At 40.3% G+C, this 23,905-nt stretch overlaps 1 protein-coding gene across 3 annotated transcripts in view; it reads right to left on the reverse strand.

Annotated features, from left to right (window-relative positions):
* YWHAZ (tyrosine 3-monooxygenase/tryptophan 5-monooxygenase activation protein zeta) overlaps positions 1–19,850 on the reverse strand; it is a 31,867-nt gene extending 12,017 nt beyond the window's left edge. Inside the window, exons 1-2 of one of the 3 annotated variants that reach the window (XM_036263724.1) lie at positions 19,708–19,850; positions 15,618–15,922 (exon numbers count right to left, since the gene is read on the reverse strand). In XM_036263724.1, coding sequence (XP_036119617.1) covers positions 15,618–15,911 — 294 coding nt within the window. In that variant the 5' untranslated portion in view covers positions 15,912–15,922; positions 19,708–19,850. Of the gene's footprint in view, positions 1–15,617; positions 15,923–17,307; positions 17,511–18,852; positions 18,972–19,707 lie in introns of those variants that run through there. The other 2 variants (XM_036263722.1, XM_036263723.1) reach the window with 2 other exon arrangements.
* Positions 19,851–23,905: the final 4,055 nt, after the last annotated feature.

The raw sequence follows: 23,905 nt of genomic DNA on the forward strand, positions 1-23,905 counted from the left end.
ATTTTGACATCTCAGGCAAGTTAATCTCTCTGAGCCTTAATTTTCTCATCATAAAATTATTAAAATGAAATTTCAAAAGGTTGCTGTGAGGTCTAAATGAAGAGTATAATCAAGAAAGTACCAATCACAGGTCCTGACACAGAGTTGACATTCTACTCACAAGTAAATATAGGACACAGGAAAATGGACATTCAAAAATATCCTTTAGTGTTTTTTGAACTCCGAATTTTAGTACTTTATTTTGGGTTACTTTAAAATGTGTAACTAATACAAGTAAGGAAATAATGCACACAAAGCTTTCTTTTAAAAACATAGGATTAAGTCATATCAAACAACAAAAGATACTTATTCTTTTTACAAGACTTGTAAAGGGAACAGACTATGGAGACAGATCTCCTACTGCCTAAATTCAAATCCTAGTTCACTGCTTACTAGCTCTGTCACCTTGACAAAGTTCTGGAATCTCCCTGGGCCCAGGTTTCTTATCTGTAATTGTGAAGATTAAATGAGTTAACATATAGAAAGCATTTAGAACAGAACAAAAAGTGTTATCCTTTTGGAGGATAAAACAGTCCAATCTGAACCACATTCCCTAACCAACTGTTTTCTTTCCTGCAAGCATTAAACTAATCAAGTAAATTACCATAATACACTTTCTAGAAAAAAATTTAGTAGTAACAATTAATTTTATGGTCTTAAAGTTTTTGGTTTTAAGATCACTTTATACCAGTGGTTCTCAACCTTCCTAATGCCGTGACCCTTTAGTACAGTTCCTCATGTTGTGGTGATCTCCAACTATAAAATTATTTTCATTGCTACTTCATAACTGTAATTTTGCTACTGTTATGAATCGCCATCAGAAATACGTTTTTTCCGATGGTCTTAGATGACTCCTGTGAAAGGGTCGTTTGACCCCCAAAGGGGTCACAACCCACAGGTTGAGAACCACTGCTTTATACTCAAAAAATTTTTTTAGAAAACTATCAAGATCAAGGTAGTGCATACAAGTTTTCTAAAATTCTCATTTTTTTTGTTTCAAAGCTTGAATTTTATCATTTATCACAAATACCATTTCTTTTTGTTAAAGTGGTGTGGCAGGATAGTTTGCATATGATCCTACTCATGTATATTCTTCAAGGATAGAAAGCAAATTCCAGGATATAAAAAGGCCTAACAGAGATTACCTCTGAGGTAGCAGAATGTCAGTGTTTTTATTTTATACTTTATATCTTATTTTCTGTAACATCTAAATTATTATTCACATACAGTGGAGTAAAGACAGCCTCTTTAATAAATGGTGTTGGGAAAATTGGACAGCTACATGCACAAAAATGAAACTAGACCATCAACTTACACCCTACACAAAAATAAACTCAAAATGGATAAAAGACTTAAATGTGACCCATGAATCCATAAAAATTCTAGAAGAAAATGTAGGCATCAAAATTTGGGACATCATACACAGCAGAATTTTCACTGATACATCACCTAACGTAACAGAAACAAAGGAAAAAATGAACACATGGGACTACATCAAACTAAAAAGCTTCTACACAGCAAAAGAAACAATCATCAAAATGGAAAGGCAACCCACTGTATGGGAGAACATCACTGCCAATGATATATCAGATAAGGGGTTAATTTCCAATATATAGAGAGTGCTCATACAACTCAACAAAAGGAAGACAAAGAACCCAATTAAAAAATGGGCAGAGAAGCTGAATAGACACCTCTCCAAACAGGACACACAAATGGCCAAGAGACATATGAAGAAATGCTCAACATCACTAATCATCAGAGGGATGCAAATTAAAACAACAATGAGGTATCACCTCACACCTGTCAGAATGGCCGCCATCAACAAATCATCAAACAACAAGTGTTGGCGAGGGTGTGGAGAAAAGAGGACTCTAGTATACTGCTGGTGGGAATGCAGACTGGTGCAGCCACTATGGAAAACAATATGGTGTTACCTCAAAAAATTAAAAATTGAACTTCTATTTGATCCAGTGATCCTGCTTCTAGGAATATACCCTAAGAAGCCTAAAACATCAATCAGAAAAGAAAGAATATATGTACCCCCATGTTCGTAGCAGCACTATTTACAATAGCTAAGATCTGGAAACAGCCCAAGTGTCCATCAGTAGATGAATGGATAAAAAAGCTGTGGTACATATATACAATGGAGTACTATGCAGCTGTAAGAAAGAAAGATCTGTTATCCTTTGAGACTACATGGAGGGACCTGGAAAGTATTATCCTAAGTGAAATAAGCCAAGCAGAAAGACAAATACCACATGATCTCACTTATATACGGAATATAAGGAACATAACAGTCTGAGGAAAACAGTAGACCCAGAAACATGGAAGTAGGGCACAGACTGACATCCCTCACAAGAGGGGGTGGAGGGGTGGGAAGAGATAAACCACATAACTTACATGCATGTATGCATAACCAACGGACATGGACAACAAAGCCGGGGACGGGGCGGGGGAGGGGGTGGGGGTGGAGGAGAGGAGGGTGTCATTGGGGTAAAAAAGGAGAAACATGTTAACAAAAAAAAAAATTAAAAATTAAAGAAAAATTATTATTCACCTACATATGCATTCTTAACCTACTTATTGGCTCCTTAAAGATGTATTTTGCACATATTAGGCACTCAAATATTAAATTTCAGGTTGAATTACAGTATATGCATAATTGAACAGCTTCATTTAAATGTAACAGAAAACTTAGAACTATCTTAAGAGAGCGAAGGTGAAAATCTTAGGTCAATATTCTGAAGACAATAATCAAAGGTTCATTATCTTACCAAACTTTGAAAGAGCTAAGATAAAACATGATAAGAATTATTAAAGTTGATACTGTATGTTAGAAAATGAAAAATATTCAATGCTCTGCTTCTTAGAAGACTTAAAAAATTGCTCAAAGCACATACATTCAGAAACAGCAGGCAAGGAGCAGGCTAGGTACATACTAATATGCTTTCAGAATCCTGGGATAAGGACCCAGGTTTATGCAATAACCCTGAAGGTCGCTAAGGGGAATAAAACATTCCATCAGAGATTAGGTGGGAGGATAGTTTGAGGCAGCAAGGCAGAGTAAATTTGTTTGTAAGTCAGGAGGCCTGGATTTTGGTACTAACCCGGCTACTAAGAAGGGTGACAGGAGTTTCAAATACAAAATCACAACCTGTACCCTCAATCTTTTTTTTTTTTATTCCTCACCCAAGTATATGTTTCCATTTATTTTTAGATGGGGGGTGGGAGGAAGGAGACACACACACATATATATATATCAACTGGTTGCCTCCCATACAACCCTGACACACACACACACACACACACACACCTCTCTCTCCCTCTCTCTCTGTCTTTCTCTCTCGACTGGTTGCCTCCCGCACAACCCTGACCAGGGCTGGACACCAAACCGTAACCGGGATACATACCCTTGACCAGAATCGAACCTGAGACTCTTCAGTCCGTGCCCCTTTGCATTAACTGCTGAGCCAAACCGGCCAGGGCTCAATCTTTTCACTATAGCATTAATTTCAAAACTTCCCTTCCAATATTATTTCAGGAAATCTCTTTAATACACTGAACACTTGCCACTCCACCAGCATTCCTTAGATTTTTGAAAAAACTCAAGGTCATGCCCTGGCTGGGTGGTTCATTTGTTAGTAGCATTGACCCCATACTCCTGTACATCAAAAGGTTGCAGGTTCTTTGATCCCTGGTTGGGGCTCGTATGGCAAGCAACCCAACAGATCGATGTCTGTTTCTCCCTAAAATCAATTAAAAAAAATATCATTGGGTGAGGATTAAAAAATAAATACAATAAAATTCAAGGTCACCTTTCTTTCCTTTCATTTTTAAAATAGGTTTTTATTGATTTTATAGAGAGAAAGGGAGAGGGAGAAACATTGATAAGCCACCTCCTTGCACTGCCCCCTACTGGGGAACAAGCCCAAAATCCTGGCATGTGCCCTGACCAGGAATCAAACTAGCGAACTTCTGGAGCCCACACCAGCCAGGGCCCTTTCTTTTTTTCTTAAATGGGAATCAGAATTTATAGACTAAGGGTCCCTGGACTAAACTAAAAAAAATTAATAAGTACTCATTATGAAGCATACGGATGCTCCCCAAAACAATGAGGTTACACCCCAATAAACCCACCCTAAATTGAAAATGTATTTAATACATTTAACCTATTGAACATCACAGCTTAGTCTAGCCTATGTTACATGTGCTCCGAACACAATATCCCAAAAACATTGGCAACAGTACATCCTGTCGAGTACTGGTTGTTCACCCTTTGTGATCATATGCCTGACTGGGAGCTGTGGTTTGCTGCCATGCCCAGCATATTACAGAATGTTACTGAGAGTACTGCACACCACTAGCCTGGGAAAAGATCAAAAGTCAAAATTCAAAGTGTAGTTTCTACTAAATGCATATCACTTTTACACCATCAAAAAGTAAAAAAAAAAAAAAAAAAAAATATTAACTTGAACCATTTGTTAAGTCAGGGACTGTCCATATATTTAAAGAATGGCCACTTGCCACTATGCACTCAAAATTAAATAACTGGCCTGTGTGCTGTCATTCGGGCTTGTCAATTAGAATACATATAAAGTCAACTAATGAAAAATATATTCAAAGGCCCTGGCCAGTTTGGCTCAGCGGTTAGAGTATCGGCCTGCGGTCCGGAGAGACCCGGGTTCGGTTCCCGCTAAGGGAATGTACTTCGGTTGCAGTTTGTCCCCGGCCCTGGTTGGTCGTGTGGGTGGCAGCCACTCGATGTGTCCCTTCACGTCGATGTTTCTCTCTCTCTCTCCCTTCCTCTCTCTCCCTCCCACTCTATCTGTACAAAAAATGGAAAAATATCCTCGGGTGAGGATAAAGAAAAAAGAAAAATATATTCAAAGGAAAATTGTAAGTTACAGAGCTGGGATATCTAATGTCCTATCTAAATGGCTAAGTAACAAGAATATACCACAAACTTCCTAATATGATGCACCAAAGAGGGCACGATACCACTTTCAGGAATTCTTCTTTAAAATGCACAATCTGAATTTAATCATGAGGAAATCACCAAATACAAATTGAGGGACATTCTACAAAATAACTGGTCAGTACTGTTCAAAAAGTGTCAAATCATGACAGGCAAAGACTGAAAAATTGAACCAAAATAAGAGAGTAAGTAGATAAGACAATGAAATGCAAAATGTGATTCTGGATTGAATTCTGAACCAGAATTAGGAGATTAAAGTGGTAGAATTTGTGAGTAAATTTCATAGGTTATACAGCTTATTTTTATCAATTATTTTATTAATTTACTCACTTTATTTTTATTTATTTTAAATCCTCACCCAAGGATATTTTTCCATTTATCTTCAGGGAGGGAGGGAGGGAGAGAGAAACATCAATGTGAGAGAGACACACCGATTGGTTGCCTCCTGCACGACCCTGACTAGGGCCAGGGACCAAAGTACAATCAAGATACGTGCTCTTTTTAAAAAATCCTCACCAGAGAACATTTTTTTTTTCCCATTCATCTTCAGATAGGGAGGAAAAGAAAGAGAGAGAAACACTGATGCGAGAGAGACACATCGACTGGCTGCCATCCATAGGATCCCGGCCGGGGAGGGGGCCAAACTGCAACCGAGGTATGTGCCCTTAGGGGGAACTGAACCTAGGACTGGCTAGTCTGTGGGGGTTGGGGGGGAGGAACACGGACGACGACGACACTCTAACCACTGAGCAAAACTGGCCAGGGCAAGAATCGAACCCATGACTCTTTGGTCCAAGGGCCAACGTTCCAACCGCTGAGCCAAACTGGCCAGGGCTAATTTACTAACTTTAGTTAACACCTGAATGTGGTAAAGGATACGGGAAATTCTTCCTAATACATGTCCATTTTTTGAAGATGTAAAATTATTTCAAAATGAAAAGTAGTGTTAAATTTTATTTCCACAAAGATATACATAAAATGTCATTAGCAAACAATAAATAGCCCCAGAATATCAAAGCAAACAAATCAACCACTAATGAGACATTTACAGACTGCAATTGAAAATATAGCTGAGGCCAACAGTCTCCTCAACTTGACCTCATCAAATGTATGAGTGGGAAAGACCAAAGCCTCTATAACCCATAGGTTGTACTATCATAACTTCTCTTCCAGGAACACAACAGATCTTTGGGGAGAGAGGTCAAGAAACAGATATTCTGGCCCAGGCCAGTTTGGCTCAGCAGTTAAGAGCGTTGGCCTGCGGTCCAGAGAGGCCCGATTTGGTTCCCACTGAGGGAATGTACCTCAGTTGCAATTTGTCCCCGGCCCTGGTTGGGTTGTGCAGGTGGCAGCCACTCAATGTGTCCCTTTCACGTCGATGTTTCGCTCTATCTCTCTCCCTCCCTCCTACTCTATCTGAACAAAAAATGTCCTCGTGTGAGGATTAAAAAAAAAAACAGAAACATATTCTGCTTTCATACAAATCATGCATAAAAAATGACAGTGGTTAAAAGGGAAAAGGTGGCAAGGAACACAAAGGCCCTCAAATGTAATTCTTGTTATTTTCATTAAAGTACAGAACCCTAAACTATAGTCTAAAATTGTAGTTTTCCCTTTTAATTAAAGTCCAATTATTCTGACAGCCCCCCAATCCATCACTCCTAAAACCCACACATCATAGTAGAGTATATATCATGTTTCAATCTGTAACTAAGAGAATACTGCCATAAAGGGACAGAAATTGTGAATGCTTACAGCATGACTGAAGTCACTGAGCCTCTGAGTTTCAGTTTCCTAATCTATAAAAATGAAAAAGCTACACTGGATGTTCCTTCAATGAATTCAATGACTCAATAGATTCAATTCTCAATTTATTTTATTATTCAAGTAAGAAACTCAAACTACCCCACAAATGTCATTTTAAGTAACATCCTCAATTAGAAATTTAATTCCAATTCTAGAGCACAATTTCTAGTCTTGCACAAAGAGAAATTTCCCAGAATTTTCACTTTATGCTATAAAGCCACCGAACATTTTATCTTTCCTAGACATCTTAAAATTCTAAAAACAAACGCAGGCTAGTGCAATAAGGATCCATCAACTTGGAAATTAGTCTCTTACTCCCTCTTGTGGCTGGAATGGCTTCCTTTCCTTCAATTGTAACCATCCTTTGCTTTCAACCACTTAGAAAAGGGCTCCATCAAAATTGCTGAAACTCAGGAGATGTAAAGAATTTAGTAGGTATTAGCAGACATTTATACTTTAAATTCGCCTTCTTGTGCAAGGTTAGCCTACGAAAGTAAAAGTTCAAGTGTTGTATAAATGATAAGGCCATACAGATATGAAGAAACAGTGCTGCTTCACTTCACAGAAGACTGACTAATCACTTAACTGAATGCATTTCCCATTAACAACGGATGGCAAATCTTCACCATTTAACTTTTTATAAAATCAACAAGAAATCTGATAAAGCCAAGATATATTGTCTCTGATGTTTACAAAATTTGTTAGAGCCAGCCTAAAATTTCATTATAATTCCCATTAAAAGCTAGAGTATTTGGCTCCTTAGTTTTTGCCCAAAATAAAACAAACCATCTGCACAAAACTTAATGCTGACAGAAAGCCTGAATGTTCTAAAATGTTTTTCTTGAGGTAAGAGGGCTAACTCTAAGTGGTACTATTAAATTAAATCCCCTTCAGAGAATAGCCTGCCTGTGAATTCTTAATGCTAGCAAAATAATTCCAGGAAAATTAGTGTTTTTACCTCACTCAAAATGTCATTTCTAAATATTAAAAGATAACTGGTAAAAAGTACCAGAAAGAGCATTGATTAGATAACTGTTAAAACTGTTCTGACACTCTTAAGGATTATTTTCCTCCTCTCCAGCCCCCTTTACAGTTTGGCATCAACCTTGACCTGGGCCCAACCAAGACTCCATTTCTCAATATTCCCACCACAAAGCATTTTTTTTGTTTAAAACACTATTTTTGATAGTTTCATAACTTGCACATTGTATATTATGTTGTATAAATTCCCTAGTGGGACTTGATTTTTATCAGCCTTAAAAAGGGGGGGGGGGGGTTTAAAAACCAGCTCTTCCATATTCGACCAACATGTAGCAGTACTTCCCCTCTCATAGTTGTATTTTAAGCGGTTTATTAAAAATTCTCTTAAATCTCGCCCTGGCCGGTTTGGCTCAGCGGTTAGAGCGTCGGCCTGCGGTCCGGAGAGACCTGGGTTCAGTTCCCGCTAAGGGCATGTACTTCGGTTGCAGTTTGTCCCTGGCCCTGGTTGGTCGTGCGGGTGGCAGCCACTCGATGTGTCCCTTCATGTCGATGTTTCTGTCTCTCTCCCTTCCTCTCTCTCCCTCCCACTCTATCTGTACAAAAAATGGAAAAAATATCCTCGGGTGAGGATAAAAAAAAAAAAATTCTCTTAAATCTCAAAATTAATAAATAAGCCACACTGAAGTCACAGTGCAGAGGTACAAAAGGAAAGCATTATACTTGCTACTTAATATCACCATGGGTGTTTTAACTCAATAATACTCAAAACATCCTAGATCATTTGCATTTTGAAGCAGTGAAAGATGTAATAACTTGCCTAAAGTCACAAAATGAATTTAAAATTTCAAACCCAAAGTCTCCATAGCCTGTGGTAGGTTCTATCACCATCTAAAGCAATACTACATTTAGTCTTTTCCTTGTGATACAATTAACAGTCTAATGATAATCCCCCTTTATCAAATGGAAACAAGCAAAGGTGAAACTAGAAGGAAAAACCATCACTCTTAACAAAGAGCATGATCACTTTGGAATGTTGTATTTCCAAACATGATAGTCAAGTATTGTTCTAAGTATACTTCTAAGTGTACTGTCCCCAACTGTCAATTTTAAAAGTAATGTGTTTTGAATAGGATTTTCATCAAGTGTAATATTACTAATTTAAAAAACACTTTGATCTCCAAACTTGACGTCCAAGTCATTCAACAATTCAAGTAAACAAAATTCCAATTCAATAAAAATTGAACACACCTTGCAAATTAAAATGCAGTAGAATCTTCCCTAGATTTTTACATGTATATAGGTCAACCCACCGGACAAAGTTTTTTTTTGGTCTATTCAACTCTATAGATGAACATTTGAGTGACTACTTACGTTATTATCTAGTCACCTTACCATCCTACCTATGGCTAATTCCACTGTACATATATTTTTATCTGGGAGAGAAGGGAAGAAGGCTCACAACAAATTCTGGGCAAAGAAACGCACAAATGCTTATATGCTGAAACTTTTTAGTTATCTATTCCAATGTAAACAAACATTGCCCATGTCATACAAGATCATACTAACAACCAATCAGCTATACTCAGCCATGCTTTGCTGCCTCCAAAATCTACACTATAGCAAAATAATGTCAACAGAAATTAGTGAACTCCGCCAAGGTATGATTATTCTACACTATGTTACTACTTATGTCATACTGTACCTTAACAGAAAATGCAAAACTAAATCAATGATAAATGACAACTGCTACTGCATAGCAATTTTCACAAAGATATCAGTTGTTCATCATTACAGGAATTACTCACTAAAGAACAAATGGAGAACGACTGTTGCACAGACATGTACCTAGTACAATGGGAACTACAGAGCGATGATGGCTAAACACACTATTCCTTCCAAGTCTAATTCAAATTTGCACTACCTAAAAAATATTAAGCATATCCTATTCCTTCAGAGTATTTTACAAATTAAATATTAAAAATGTTAATGATCCTGGGTCCTGTTTTCAAGAAGAATGAAGCCAATCCTCAAAAGTTGAAAACAACTTAAACATCAAGGTTCAAGTTAAATTCTAAATCAGAGTAATAAAGCAGAAACCCTCAGGCCACAAAAACGGGAACGAAAAATACAGCAGCAAGTCGGAGTGAATGAGCACCAAAAGCAGTAAAAGTTTTATAATGTAGCTTTTGTCCAATAAATTAGATCATGTTTATCCTCACAATATCACTTTCTTGCCAATATGCTTTTGAGTGGGAGAGTAAGGGGTAGAACTAGTACTATTACTATAGGAATGGCAAATAATCCTAGTACTACCAGTGGGTGTCTATCATACAAATGAAGTATCAACATGAATGTAAAAAGTTGAGAACCAATGATCTACTTAACACAGCAATAATAACTTGCAATCAGAAAATGAAGTCCAAAGTTTAGTCCAAGATGTCATTTTAATGAAGTCTAGAAAATGTGCTAAAATTAGGTAGTTAGAAAGGACAGATATTTTTCAAAAGAAAGATGAACCCTAGCTTCCAGCATATTGAAATTGACAGCAATTCTAAATCCCTCAAAGATCAGTGTTTATTCTCAATGTAAAACCATCATAATAAAAACCAACATGAAACCACAAGTGGGACCTCAGGAATTCTAGGGAAAAAAGCATCCTAAGGCATATTAGAATTTTAATGGACAAAAATTTTGATGGACAAGTTTTTTAACTTACTGGTCAGAAAACACATTTTGACTTTTTAAAAAACTTATTACTCTTTCTCTCTCCCTCCCTCCCTCCCTCCCGCCAATCTGAAATGAGCCAAAGACCACCTTCTTTGGAATAAAAAATGTGATCAAAATTTATCTCAATAGTCCAATGACATTTAATTCCTATTTATGACATTAATATCTATCTAATGTTCTGGTACCATGATCTAGAATGCAACACCTCTTTTACAAAATCTTCACCTGATTTGTTAGAACACGAAATTTCATTTAACTGAGAGCTTGGCTTATACTACGTTCCTTCCTTCCTAGGTAAGCATTTATAATGCCCATTACTTGGGCTAAATGCTTGAGGATGATAGATTTCTCAGCTACTCTCTAATCCCATTTAGCTTTTATCAGCAGTTACTAAGAGTCTGATGATGTTTCCAAAACTATGCCACCATAACAGCTATAATAACTTAGGATACTATGTTAAATGTTATGAAATACAAGTATGAAAAGATGTGTTCCTATGAAAACTATATTGAACGCTTTTAAATAACTACTTTTTAAAGGAGAATCTCACACACACAACACTTGGGTTGGACAAACAACAAAAGGATTAGAATAAACTACACATTTCTAGAAGGATTCTGAACTGATTGCTTATCAAGCATTTAAGTTTTCAGTCCACTATGCAAACTCAAACAGCCTTTTATAAAATTTTATAAAAGACTCACTTATGAGGTTGGTTTAGCAAATTATTTCCAAACTGTGGATCTATACGTATTCAGAGAAAAGGTTAAAAATGGGCTTACAAGTTCTTCCTCTTTTCTGGGTAGATTAATAGTTGAATCATTATTTCAAATGTGCATGTTCTCTCTATACTTGAGTCATTGGTCAAGTTTTTCACTCTAATTCCAATTTCTAATTCTTTAATCTCTTCCTCTTAGTTCTCTTTTAACTATCTTCACAGCTCATCTAATCATCAACATCTCCAGGTCATCTGCATCTCTTACTAGAACAGGTAAGAAGAACCCATCCTTCTTTAAGTATTGTTATACTGAAAAAATAAGTAACCTGTTGCTCTTGATCAACTTGATTATTCTTCCCCTTCCCACCAATAACAAACACCTACCTTTCCATTCTAATTCCTTTATTTTCTTTCATTTCCATTTCATATACCTCACCAGTGGAATACCTAACACTTACTGTGAAAACTCTTTACTCATAAAAATGAGTATAACACTACACAATTCTTTTGAGAAGCCCTTATTCCAATAAATGAGCTGCCTATTGATTTTTGGCTTATAACTCTATACAGCATTTTTTAAAGTTGAAGACACATATTAATATATTCAGACTAGGCAGGACACAAAAACTGCCTGGAGGTAAAAAAACGAGTATCCAGCAACCACACGTTAAAACTGCCCTGGGCAAATAAAAATGCAGAGAAGCACAATAAAATTGAACTCAGTCAAGTTAACTGAATCACTGGTACTATTACTCAGCTACTGTAGCCAAATGCAAATGATACAAATGTTAGACTATTTGACTGCTTCATCTCCTAAGCCCCTCTTTCCCTTATATCAATGGTTTTCATTTTTAAATGAAACTTTGAAAATTTGTTGGCCATCAATGAACCCTCTACCCCAGAAAAAAATTTTTAATCCCATTCTTGGATTCAAGTTAAGGGACCCCTGTACTATTACAGGCAGCCTTGTACTATTTATTGTCATTGTTTTTCAACAGAACCCCAAACCTGAGATAAACAGGGCACAGAAAGTAATCAAGGGCTTTACCTGATTTTTATTCTCCACAACAATCCCATGGGGGGAGGGGGTGAATATTATTTTCATTTCCACTTAAGTGAGCTCAGTTTTCTCAGAGGACTGAGTGATTTCCTTGGGTCAAGAAGATATTAAATAGTAAAAAAGTTGGTCTGACTCAAAGTATGGAGTTCTTTTACACCACTAAATTTTCTTTGAATGTGAATTAGGTTTTCTAATATGTATTTCCTCATTTTGTTTTTCATCTCATTATAGTTAAGACAAAACTATCCAATTTTGGCTTCTTATTGTAGATTAATGCAGAAGAGGCGCTAGGGATCACTAACCCCTCCCCCACTACCAAAACAGCCTTTTGGTCTATGACCTGGCAGGAAAGGCAGATTGCATTAGTTCATATAATGCAACTTCAAATTAACAATACAAGAGAAGAACCAAGTTTTTTGCATAAAGTGAAGTCCATGCAGGAAGAACATGCCAGTGACCATTTCCCACAGTAATGCTATCCAACTCTTGTACAAAGTAACATGGTTCCTACTCAGTCTGCTTGGTAAATGGTGTAAAAATTAAACACCTGACAAACGCACATAAACAGAATGGTAGTAACCATTTAATAAAAAATTGGAAGAGCTCTTCGGTAAAACTTGGAACTCTGGAGGTTAGCTCTCCTTTTTATGGGAAGAACGAAGGTATTTTCTTGGTCAAGTGCTCAACAGTACAATGAAGCCTGGTTCATCACTGACACTACCAGCCAATAACATTAATTCCAAAAAAGGATTACCTGCTTATTATTCTGAAATCAAATAAATAAATAAATAAATGTTCAGAAAAATTGCATAATACAATTATAATTGACTCTATATAAGCTCTTAAAATATAATTAAAGCATGTTTTTCTCTGGGAGAAATATCAGTTCTGCTCTATTTTATTATTCCATTTTACTAAAAAGGGGGAAAGAAATGCTATGCAAGATGTTTCCATAACCTGTTTGAAAAGATGACAGGGACAAGAAGACTGCTTGTAAAAAAAAAAACCCACATCATCTATAAATACAGAATTTCCCAAGTTGAAAAAGAAAAGGTCTTAAAAAATTAGCAGTGATTCTGACCTAGTTCTCTTATCCTCTTTTCCAAAGAAGCTCATTTATTTAACAAATACTTGAGTATCGACTATATGTTAGGAGGCATAAGTCATGCAAAGATCACTAACAGAATTTTACTCATGAAAAGACCATAGCTGGAAGCAAAAGTCTGTTTAGAATTCTTTGAGCCTTTTGTATCATAATTGAATTAAAGTTTCACTTATCTAAATTTCTAAAGTGCAAATTTCAGTTGGACTTGGTGAGAAGCCAGTGCTATTCTGAATCAAGAACATGGGTAGTAACCAGTACCAAACTGTTTTAATAATAATATGAACAAAGAGCTATTTAGAGATTATCTTGTTATTCTCATCCACTAATCCTATGCAATAAGCAATTCCCCTTCCCCCCTGCATTAGGAAACCAAAAGGAAGCAAAATTAAAACTGCTACAGTCTTTTCCTAGGAAAATCCTCACACCTACAGGAGCTTTTATACTTTCAGTGTGGAAAACATGCAAATACCTACCTGGAACAACAAATAAGTTTGTTAGTAGAGGGTAAATGTTACCATGTCCCCCTTTAATCCTACAATTGACTTTTGTCTTAAGAAAAATTATCTTTTAACAACCCCCTTGAAACCAAAATAAAAATTATTTGATTAGATGTAATTGGAGAAAACTACCAGAATGAACAAAATTCTATAACATGTACTCAAGGTAGCAAGGGGTGGGGGGGTGGAGGAGACCCAACACATTTTTTTTTTTATCGTAGAAAACCATGATTATTTTTAAGTTTTAAATATTCTTATTACCTTTGCAATAAGATAAACCACAAGATAAGCATTGTCATTTAGCTTCAATAAATCATGGAATTCCTTTCTCATCTTAGAAATGACAGCTATCTATGTCAAGATTTCAAATAAAAGCAATAAAGAATGCACCCAAGGCAGATACCACATGAGAAGACCTTGTGAGTCCATGTTAATTAAAACAAAAAATATTATTGTTCTTTAAAGAGACAGCCTGAAGAAAATACCACTTGAGGAAAGTACTCATAATTTAGGAATTGAAGCTATCCCATTAGTAATTAAAGACTAGTGTAAAAAAAATCATAATACCATCACAACTTTCAAAAGCCCATATTGCTCATTATAGTTCTTCCATGAACAAGATCCAAATAATAAGTAGTGCACCTGGATTTCTATACCGAGTCCCAGATTCCAAATTCAGTAATCTGTCCAGAGAAACTGAGGTACTATTATCTCTCTCTATACTAGAACCCTACCATACTGAGACCTAATGTGTAACCTAAAGCCCTGCTATAAGGGTAACCATTTAGTAATACTTTCAATTTATCCTCAGATTTAAACTTTTCTAAATCAGAACATCCTATCATTTGTAAAAAAAAAAAAAAAAAATAGGCAAAATTAATCAAAATGTACTGTTCAATTCTTTAAAGCTTTTTAGAGAAACAGTGCTTCAACACAGTAGATACTGAATACCTAAAATACTTACAAATGAACCTGGAAAATCAAGCTTGAGTTATTCATGACTTTTTATTGTGGTTGTCAGTGTTCAAAGTTGACTTTCAACTCTTAAATTCAGGAAGAGGCAAAAGCAACTGAAGCCAGTGTTTTCTGTATGGCTGACTCATTACATCAACATCACAGTGGCTAATCCAGGGTAGACAGGTACTATGTCTACGATAAGTCTTCTATTACATCTCTTTTACATAAAAACAAGCTATATAGCCCTGGCTGGGTGGCTCAATTGGTTGGAGCATTGTCCAGTACACCAAAAGGTTGTGGGTTCAATCCCCAGTTGGGATAAGTACAGGAGACAACCAATCAGTCTCTCTCTAAATCAATAAACATATCCTTGGATGAAGAATTAAAACACCTAGATATGTAAAGTTACTATATCCACATAGGCACATTTAAGAAAATTAGCCCTAGAAATACTACAAATATTCCAACCAGAACTAAAATGGTCATTTTACTAATCTTTTTCATTAGTGCAAAACACTACCAGTCTATTTTATAGTCTCTCTGGACTGATTGAAATTATTGCATTTATTTTATACAAACTTAACTACAATTGTTTAAACACATTTTAGTATAACACCCTGAAGACTTTAAATTTAGAACACTGAAATTTTAAAAGGAAAAGAAAAAAAGTGACAGTATCACAACTGATATTCATTATAGGAACCCTTTGGCACAGTGAGGCTAGAATGAATGTTTGAATGTTTGATTCTCACCAGTACATCATTGCAGATATCTCTTAGCTCGGTCTCAATTTTTTCTCTGTATTCTCGAGCCATCTGCTGTTTTTTCTCAGCACCTTCCGTCTTTTGCTCAATACTTGAGACGACCCTCCAAGATGACCTACGGGCTCCCACAACATTTTTATAAGCAACTGAGAGAAGGTTCCTCTCCTCATTGGATAATTCAGCTCCTTGCTCAGTTACAGACTTCATGCAGGCTGCCATGTCATCATATCGCTCAGCCTGTTCGGCCAGTTTGGCCTTCTGCACCAGCTCATTTTTATCCATGACTGGATGTTCTGTAGGAAAAAACAAAACAAAAAAAACACACAAAGATTTAGATATTTTTCCATCAAAATAAACACTCAAAATTACACCTTTTGTTAAAAAAAAAAGCTGTATTTAACACCTCAAACCTAACCCTATGGAAGATTCTTCAACAGCAATTTAATGCAGGCTCAAAAAAACAAAAAACGGAAAATATGAAAAAAATGGCACACTCAACATTCAGAGGGTAAATTTAAAGCCAGTAACATCAGTTTAACAAAACTGAAATTGCATTACCTTATCTTTGTTCAGAAGATCCTAATTTCACATAAGGTCAAAGCAGAGGCTGCCTTAAAAAAACCAATCCTTATCTTATTTGGCCAAAATTTCAACTCGTTTCCAATATCACTTAGTAATAAAAAATTAAGTACCTTTTCTTTAATAAAAACACTGCCTATGAAGAACAATACATTTCTATCATACTCCCAGAAACATGATTCATGCCAGCTTTAATGTGTAATTCGTATCTATTTAGTTTCACAATACCTACTCTTTTCAGGAGTTTTTAAGTTTAAATTTTAATCGGTATTACCCTCACCCCAAATTCACTGATCACTGCAATATTTGCTAGCTCATCAGAGTGACAATTTTCTGGAAGAAATGATCAAATCTCTTGTTTCAAGATATTTGGAATACAAAACAATCAATAACTGACTCTAAGGCCTCATTTAGCTGTACCTTGTTATATTCCTACATGCTTAAAAAATACATATACTCATGAGTCTTGAAACTCTTACTATCTGTAAGCACTAAAATTTATATATTAAGTGCTTCCAGTATGACCAGTGCTTCCGGTGTCATTGTTCCAGTTTAAATGCAGAATTATTTTACTGTTTCTATTAGACAAAATGAATTGTATATCATTTAAGCAGCCCTTACCATGACTTCCCATCGAATTCTCTCATTTTAAAGCTCCCTAGACTTCCAAATATCCTCGTTATACTTTTCCTTAAAGATATCCTTTTAAAAAGTGTTAAAACACAGAAAGATACTAAAACATATAATCATTCCACAGAAGAAACGATTTTAAATAAAAATGTACTCTCTGAAGTGCAATATTAAAAGGTGAACAGAAGAGCCAGTCACTCACTATGGGAACTCAGTACCTTATTATTCCTTTTCCCAGGGAAACCCCACAATACCTAAAAATCCGCACGAGTCTCCAGTATTCAAACAAGTAATCAGGTAACGTGGGTGCAGGGTAGTGTTTCAATGAGAAACTATTTAAAATTTGTGATCGCATAACCCCACCCCCGAATTATTAATTCGAGAAATAGTAATTTCTCGAAATTACTAATTTTTCCCCTAGGAACGCCAAAATGTTCTCAGGTTAATGCTACTTCTAACGAAAAATTACCTAAAACCAGTATAAAGGTTTCTCTCCCCAACCTTCGGGTACAAGGGGAAGTGGATTGGTTTCCTCATAGAATAACTAGTGCTCCAAGGCCTCGCCGCACCCATTTAACCTTCAACCGACGTTGACTTAAAACGTCCGTCCAGTTGGGTGAACCAAAAACCGGCGGACCGTGACTTCAAAGCCCAAAGCCTTGGGTCCGCGACATCTACAACCCCCCCTCCCTGGCTCCGCCCAGGGCTGTGTCTCCGCGCAGTCCCCGACTCCCTCTTTGTCATGGCGGATCTGTGTCAAGGAGCCCAACCTACTGCGAGTGTTCGTTTCCCCCACCAGAGCAGGAGGGAGGAGCAGCGCACGCCCGCCGGGGCACCGAGAGCCGCCGCCCGCCCCGGGGGCAACGGGGGCAGCAAGGCCGCCTGCAGGAGCAGAGCCACGGCCCGCCGGGCTGCGGATACACCCCACCCTCCCGCCGGGTCCCCTCCGCCACCCGACACCGCTGGTGCTCCTTTCGTCTGTACCCGCCCGACAGCTGCAGCAGGTGGGGGAGGGGGCCAGAGCCACACCCAGGCGGGCCGGGCCACCACCCGCTGTTACGCGCAGGCTCCCCCGCCCCGCAGAGTAGGGTAGGCGCCCTAACCCCGAGCGCAGGGACCCTCCGGTCCTCGCCCACCCGGTCCTCGCCCACCCGGTAGGCGAGCGAGATACGCCGGCCCGCCGCCTTGCCCATCCTCTTCTCCACCCCACCTGGGCGCGGGGCCCCCATTCACCAGAAAAGACCAGCCCCATCCCCCACCCCACAATATTCGAGCCCCCCCCCCTCTCCGCGGAACCCAGGAAATTCGGCTCTGGGGGTCAGGCGAGCCCCGCCCGGAGTCCGCTCACCCCCGCGCGAAGCGCGGCCTCGCCTTGGACTACCTGGCGGGCACCTCCGGGCGGGCCTCAGCCCGGCCCGGCCCCGGACGGCTCTCCCGCCGCGCCGCCGCCCGGGTGGGGGAGGGCTGGGTGCCGCCGCCGCAGCGCGCGGCGCGGAGGCTGCGCCGAGGAGCGGGCGGGGGGCAGGGGAAGGGAGGGCCGCGGGGAGGGGGCGGCCTCACCTGCGCCACTGCAACACACTGCGCCTCTGGGCGGAAGAGGGCAGCGGGGCGGCGCGGGGGAAGGGCCTTCGGGGGCACGGGGCGGCGGGGGGCACGGATCGCGGCGGGCGGCGCCTCGGCCACCCCGGGGGCAGGCGGCCGGGCAGGTCTCCGGCGACCTCGCGTGTGGGCGCCTTTCCCATCCCCGGGGAGGGGAACCAGGGACGGGCGCTTATCGGGGCCGAGGCCGATCCGGAAGCAAGTAGCCCGAGGCAGCCGCGAGCCGCCCGCCCGAGTCCAGCGGAAGGAAAGCCGCCGCCCGTCTCCGCCTGAGAAGACTCCGCCTCAGCCAAGCGCCGCTACCGCCGAGCGAGCGGGGCTGAAGGGATGTACAGCGGGGACGGTCCCCGTGCTCTGGGAAGACTGCCCTGAGACACGAGGGAGTGGGGCGAGGGGACGGCGGCCGGGCCCTTACCTGTGTCCGGAGTGAGTGGCGGCGGACCGACGGGGACTCAGCAGTCTCTGGGCGGCGGCGGCGGCAGCGGCGGCGGCGGCGGCGAGGCTGAGACTCTGTCCCTAGATCTCACTGCTCACAGGCTACAGCCGCTCCGCAGACACGGGGTTTCCTCCAATCACCAGCCCCGGCAGCAGGGGCACCACACGCACGATGACGTCAAACGCTGCTATGGCAACCGTTGATTGGTGCCCACAGTTCTAGGGGCCCAGCGCAACCGCCACTCCCCGCGCTAGAGGGCGAACGGAGGAGCGCGCGTCTTCTCCCGCTACCAACCTTCCTTCCCACCCTGCTCAGCTTCCAACTCCTCCAGTCCCAAGTGCGCCTGGGCAGGAAACTCCTGTGCTCCCTCCCCTGCCCCACCACTACCCCCTAACTCGTCTTCCCCTCCAGCCCTAGTAGCTTCCGCCGGCTCCCTTAGTCTAAACCGGCGAGAAGAAAATTTCTCCCCACCCCCACCTTAGCTTCCCGTGCGGGCCTGCGCGTGCGCCAGTCACTCCCTTTCGAAGGGGCTCTGGTTCAGCAACATCCGGGACCTTTCACATCCCCCCCACCCCCTCCCCGCCGCCTGGCCCACCCAGCCCTCGGTGCTTCGCGGTGGTAACTGACCCCTGGGCCGACGTGGGGCAGGATTACGAGAGGCCCCGCAGTTTGGGCATTATGATCGGGGGGGGGGGGGCGCAGGGCGCGGTCAGGCAGCGAGGGAGGGGCGATGCGGCGGGCTCCCACTAGGCCGGCCCCCGCCCCCTCTCCGCTCCGGGCGGGCCCGACCTGGGCGCGCGGCCCCTCCCTTCCTCCCTTCCGCCGCGGCTTTACCTGCGGGCTCCCGGAACGCGGTCTCGGACCTTTTAAGGCTCGGACTAGGGAGTGTGGCGTCCGGCTCCAGAGTGTGGGCTGAGTGACGGGAAGGTTTTCCAATCCGGAGCTCGGGATCTGCGCACAATGACAGCTGCGAGGGGACAATGGGTGGGCGCGAATGGGGGTGAGGTGAATCGGGAGAGCGGAGCTGGCGGGAGGTGAGCCCTGGAAGGGGACTCCGCCGCTTTCAGAAAGCCTACAACTCCTAAACGGAAAAGACCAGCTTCTTACATGGAGGGTTTGGGGTGATCATGGAGACCTGGCATACTGACTGGTTTCTCGTAGGTTAGATTTGAATACCCAAATAAAAGGTCCACTTAAAGACTTCATGCTGCAGTGATTTAAAACATACAGATCATTACCTGTTTTCTTCTGGAAATAAGGTTTGAGGCACGTGGTAGGTCCCAGGGCCCTTGCTGACCCAGCCGTCGGGGTTTGGGGTGGGGTGGGCCTCTGGCAGGGCGAGGACAGGGACCAAGACGCAGGAAGAGGGAGGAAGGAGAAGGGCGGAAATTGCAGGTGCCGCGCAAACCTGCCAACCCAAAACGGTAGGGCCTCCACCCAGTCAACTTAGGGAAGTTCACAGAGCTACATTCACAGTGTAAAATGTCTCTGCCCCTTCCCACTCTAACTGTATTTGAGCTAAGAAAAGATTGGTGCTCGAATGACCTGCAAAACCAGTTGCAAAAGTCATTGGGAATTTAATAGTTAGCGGTGAGAGAACTCAAAACTCCTATTCTTGAGTAAACTCCATTTTGGCTCCATTGCTTTTTCTAGCACATCTTTATTGAGCACCTACTAGGTTCCTACTTTAGGCAGAACTGACAAAGGAGCCTCAGAAGAATTCAGCCTCAATTTCTGCAGAGGATTGAATTTGTCAGTGGCAGACATGAAATGATTCCCTCGATCTTCTAGCACCTTATCTCTTCTGTTTGATGGATACACTGTGCCACAAGACTGTTCTACACATTACATTTTGCCTGAAGTTACAGCTGGCATTTAGATAGTAACGTATAAACCAGGAAGAACGTTTACAGTGACCAGTTCAATTTCAGTGTTTTTTCTTCTCCCCCAGGTTTCCACATCAGCACATTCATAGTAGACTGAATGGATGAACAAATTGATCAGGGTTTAATTTCTGAGATAGTAAAGTCACCTTTCTTTGACTCCCAAGTGATTTCTCTTAGGAAGTGAGTCACTTAAAATGACTAATATTTAAAAAGCTTTCTTATTTTAAAGTTGTCTCCAATTTTGTGCTAGGCACCAAAAATTTGAGTTAAATCTTTCTTAGAATGGAAATTGATGTTTCTTTTATATCTCAACTATGTGAATAGATAGGATATATGCCTTTTGTTTTAGAGGAAGTGAAGGGATTTCTCTCTATAAGTTGTGGATTTACCTTAGGTAACAGCTGGATTAGGTGTTTTTGCTTCATGCTTTCAATAGCAAGCTATTTTTTAGTGAAACAATAGCAGCTATTTGGTTTTACAAACTCAAATCAACATGTTCATGGAATAAAGATGTAATGAATGAGCTTGCCAAGAAGCAAAAATGGAGAATGGCACAAGAGCCCCAAGTGATAAGTATTTTGAGGATGAGGAGTACAACATGACAAGGATAATGGCAAAACAAAGGGTAAATAGAACCTATGAACTTGAGCTTTGGGAAAATTTATTATTATTTTTAATCTTCACCCCAGTATATGTTTTTTTTTTTTTCCCCACTGATTCTAGAGAGAGCGGGGTGGGGGGGGGCAGAAACATCTATGTGAGAGAGAAACATTCATCGGTTGCCTCCTGTAAGCACCCCAACGTGGGATCTAACCAACAACCTGGGTATGTGTCCTGACTGGGAATCAAACCCACAACCCTGTGGTACACTGGATGATGTTCTAATCACTGAACAACACTGGCTAGGACAACTTTGGGGGAAATTTTAGGAAACTTTCACTTGTAGCCTTCCCTGTTTTATTTTATTCATGTTCATCTCTGGTGCCTCAGTCAAGTTGCTTAACCTGTGCCTTGGTTTCCACATCAATAAAATACTGGTAATAAAAACACTTAACTCATTAAGTGGTGCTGAGAATTAAATGAAGTTATATACACATATATTTTACTTTATTATTTACTATATATGTTAATATATAGTATGTAGATATATATAATGTTTAGCACTATTCTTTACACAAAACAACAGCTATTATTCATTCGTAAGTGGATTTATTGGATGTCTACTTTTCAAAGAGTTGTGAAGATAAAGTTACACTATTTAGTATTTTAAAAGTTTAAGGTACAAAAATGTTCACTCTGGAAATGCAAATTTGTGTTAGTCTGTTAGCACCGATGAGATATAAGTGATGAAATAGTGCATATCCTCTACCAGGTACTGCAATGATCACTTCAGGTCTGTGCTATACATTAAAATGGGAAAGAAGCCCTGGCCGGTTTGGCTCAGCGGTTAGAGCGTCGACCTGCGGTACAGAGAGACCCGGGTTCGGTTCCCGCTAAGGGCATGTGCCTCGGTTGCGGTTTGTCCCCGGCCCTGGTTGGGTCGTGTGGGTGGCAACCACTCCATGTGTCCCTTTCATGTCCATATTTTTCTCTCTCTCTCTCTCTTTCTCTTTCCCTCTCACTCTATCTGAACAAAATACTGAAAAATGTCCTCGGATGAGGATAAAAAAAATAAAATGGGAAAAAGTTTAGGTGAATTAGCATAAATGCATCATTCCCACTGGAAAAACATCACAAAAGGTGGACTCTACTGATAATGTGGCAGTTACATGATCTTTTAAGTTTAATCACAACTCAGGTTATAATCTCAAACATTATGATTTCATTGAAGAAATGCAGCATAGTACAGTGGGCTTTTGGAGTCAGAATGGGGTACAGATCTTGCATTGTTATTCAGAGCTATGTGACCTTAGGTTATTAAGTTGGACATACTATACTAACACCCAATTCCATCAGATTATTGCATGGATAAGTGAGAAAGCAAGGAGAAGGCTTCACATTTTGGTCTAGATCATGATGCTCTATTGTTGGAATAATTTGGAGTTTGCGGCAGAAGCATACTAGTTATTCCCCAAACCTATTTTTCTCTATCAAAGCCACAGTGGGACTCTATTGCCCAGTCTCCCTTGCAGTTAGGTGTGGTCATGTGATGAGTGCCAACTACTGAGATATAATCAAAGTGATGTGCTCCACTTGTGGCCTTGGTCCATAAAAATCTCTCTGTACGCTGAATGGAACTCTATCTGTCCACTGAATGGAGAGAATTCCAAGGCTTTTGAAGAGAGTAGGACCATAACATAAAAGGAGCCCGGTCTTCTGAAAGTCTACGAAAGCTGGTCCCAATCATTTTAGACTTTATTGAGGGATAACTTCTATTTTTAAGCCACTGAGATTTAGGTTTATCTGTTATGACACCTAGTACTGTGATGTCCATAGATGTCATTGGCAAGTCAAATGCATGGTAAAGATTTTCTTTCTTTCTTTCTTTCTTTCTTTCTTTCTTTCTTTCTTTCTTTCTTTCTCTCTCTCTCTCTCTCTCTCTCTCTCTCTCTCTCTCTTTCTTTCTTTTTCTTTCTTTTGTTTTTTGTTTTTGTTTTTTTAAGAAAATAGAGTCAGGGGAATAAAAAATGAAATGAGAGAAAAAGAAAGGGGCATCTGATCTTATGATAAAAGGCAGTTTAAATATTCTTAGCTAATCTGCTGACTTCTTTTTTTCATATTTTTACTGATTTATAGAGAGTGGAAGGGAGAGTGAGAGAAACATCAATGTGGCACCCTACCAAGGATCAAGTCCAAAACCCAGGTATGTGCTCTGACCAGGAATCAAGCTAGCAACCCTTTGTTGCTCAGATAACACCCATCCAACTGAGCCACACTGGCTAGAGCTAACCTATTGACTCATAGAATGACCTTAGGAAAGTAATTTTTTCCTTACTTAATTCTAAAATTTAAGTTTACTTTTAAAGTTTACTATTTACTTGATGCCATCTTCATTCCTTTACCTACTACTTTAGCCTTGTTTTTCTTTTTTTTAAATTTGTTTATTTATTTTTAGAGAGAGAGGAAGGGAGAGGGAGAGAGAGATAGTTATTTTTAGAGAGAGAGGAAGGGAGAGGGAGAGAGAGATAGAAACACTGATGAGAGAG

The sequence above is a fragment of the Molossus molossus genome, unplaced genomic scaffold, assembly GCF_014108415.1.
Source record: "Molossus molossus isolate mMolMol1 unplaced genomic scaffold, mMolMol1.p scaffold_m16_p_16, whole genome shotgun sequence".
NCBI classification, from domain to species: domain Eukaryota; kingdom Metazoa; phylum Chordata; class Mammalia; order Chiroptera; family Molossidae; genus Molossus; species Molossus molossus.